This window comes from Orycteropus afer, unplaced genomic scaffold (genome assembly GCF_000298275.1).
Source record: "Orycteropus afer afer isolate SDZICR_OR568_19922 unplaced genomic scaffold, OryAfe1.0 scaffold00689, whole genome shotgun sequence".
Lineage (NCBI taxonomy): Eukaryota > Metazoa > Chordata > Mammalia > Tubulidentata > Orycteropodidae > Orycteropus > Orycteropus afer.
Window position 1 is genome coordinate 47,398 of NW_006922276.1, and position 2,194 is coordinate 49,591.

At 44.2% G+C, this 2,194-nt stretch overlaps 1 protein-coding gene across 1 annotated transcript in view; it reads right to left on the reverse strand.

Annotated features, from left to right (window-relative positions):
• Positions 1-132: 132 nt before the first annotated feature.
• LOC103211030 (putative killer cell immunoglobulin-like receptor like protein KIR3DP1) overlaps positions 133-2,194 on the reverse strand; it is a gene marked incomplete at its 3' end in the record, with an annotated part of 19,872 nt that continues 17,810 nt past the window's right edge. Inside the window, exon 5 of the mRNA XM_042783118.1 lies at positions 133-420. Within this exon, the coding sequence (XP_042639052.1) occupies positions 133-420 (288 nt within the window). The remainder of the gene's footprint in view (positions 421-2,194) is intronic.

Here is a 2,194-nt window from a genome sequence, read left to right on the forward strand (position 1 = left end):
GTGCCAGGTATATGAGAACTTTCCATACCATCATCCTAATTTTTCTGTCAATCTCAAACTATTGCTAAAGAATAAAGTCTATTAAATTTTCTTTTTAAAAACAGAGGGCTGGATATGTTGATGTCTCCTTACCAGTCACTACCAAATCCAGGGCTTTGCTGTGCTCCGACCAGCCTTTCTGGTTCCTGTATCGGCAGTGGTAACGCCCTGAAGAGGTTTCGTCCATGCGGTGAATGATGAATTCAGCTGCCTCCTTCTGAAATCCCAGTATTTTATTGACCACCCGGTACTCCGTGTTTCTCAAAAGCTCCAGGTGGTACAGGTATGACTCAGGAGTTCCCCCACAGAGAACCTTCACAGTCTGATTCCAGGGGACCACAGAACTTGGGACAGCAGATATGGTAGGAATGGGAAAGTCCCCTGCAAGAGAAACAGAGCCAGGTTGAGTTGACCTGACATGGAGAAATTATACGCTGTTGTGTGCTGTTGGGACCCACACAAAAGCACCTTGGTAGATAGGTCTAATGATCTGCTTCTGAAGATCAGACATTGAAAACCCTACGGGACACAGTTCTATCCTGACACACAGGGTCGTCATGAGTTGGTGTCAACTCAGTGGCAACTAACAACTCACCCAATTAGTTGAACACAAATTGAGGGTTCCCATAGAAGGAAGGATTCTGCCTAAGACTGGAACCTCAAAATTAAGCCTGGGTTTCCACTCTGCCACTTACGGGTTGTGAGCTTAAGGCTGCCAAATCAACTCTGACCCTAATTCTCATTCTGTCGGCCTGCCCTGTGAATTTTAGCTTGCCAGCCCCCACAAGCACATGAGCTAATTCCTTAAAACAGAATGTGTTCCTCTTTCTCTCTGTATTTCCAAGTCGACTATCTGCACCAACCATGTAATTGCTCCCCATTCTCAAAAATCACACATATATGATATACCACAAGTATTATCAGATCTTCAAATTCTACATCTTTATACTTCAGACCATGTACCATAATTTATTTTTATGTGCTTATGCATTTTTCATTAATATTTGACAGTGTCCACATCAATCATTTTCATGAAAGTGTTAAGCAGGTCTGTACAGGTCAGGGCTGCTCAATCTGACACGTTTGGGTTGGAGGTATGTATGTATGGAAGGCTGAAGAAGAATTGGTGCATTTGAATTATGGTGCTGGCAAAGAATAGTGACCACATCATGGACTGCCGGGAGAACGAACAAAGCCGCAGGAATGCCCCTTAGAAGAAAGGATGGTGAGACATCATCCCTCATACTTCGGACATGTTTCAGGGGGGACAGGTCCCCGGAGAGGGATATGATGCTTGATAAAGTAGAGGGCCAGTGAAACAGGAAAAGACCCCCAATGCAATGACCCAGTGGCTGAAGCGATGGCCTTAAACATGGCAATGATGGTGAAGATAGATATTTGTAAAAGCCAGAACGTGATGTAGGTAGCAACTTGCAGAAAGAAAATCCAAATATTTTTCTATTCAAGTGAGCAATTGAAAGAGTAAGAGTGTACCATCAAGGTGGCAGACTTGTGAGATTGGGAAAACAGGCAGTGCTGTTGACTCCTGGCCCCCACAGTTTCCTGCATTGAATTATTAGTAACCGAGCAGGAGCCTTTTTGATTTTTCTCCTTCTTTTCCTTTAATGACTCCTTCATTCTCAAAAACGTTATCGATACGGTTTCACAAATAATTATCACACGATTGTAGCTAACACACCAGGAAATTCGACAAAGTCAGCAACTATAAAAACACCAGCAACAACTCAAACAACAGTGGGTGCTGGTAGCGTGAGCAGATGAAACCACGTGATCTGAAGTGTCATTGTAACTGGGCAATAATGACAGCTCTGACTGGAGTGTATTGAAAGGTTCAAAAAGTAAATTACTAAGACACTAGGAAACAGTTAGTGCAAAGGACTAAGGAACCATGTGAACCCCAGCCTCTGTGACCCTGGGGCCAGAAGAACTAGATGGTGCCCGGCTACCACTGCTGACCACTCTGAAAGGGATCACAGTAAGAGGTCCTGGAACGGGCAGGAGAAAAATGTGGAACAAAACTCCAAACCATAAAAGGGACCAGGCCTACTGGTCTAGTAGAGACTGGTGGGACCTCTGAGACTATGGCCATGGACACCTTTCAAATCTGAAACTGAACTCACCCCTGTAGCTCAAT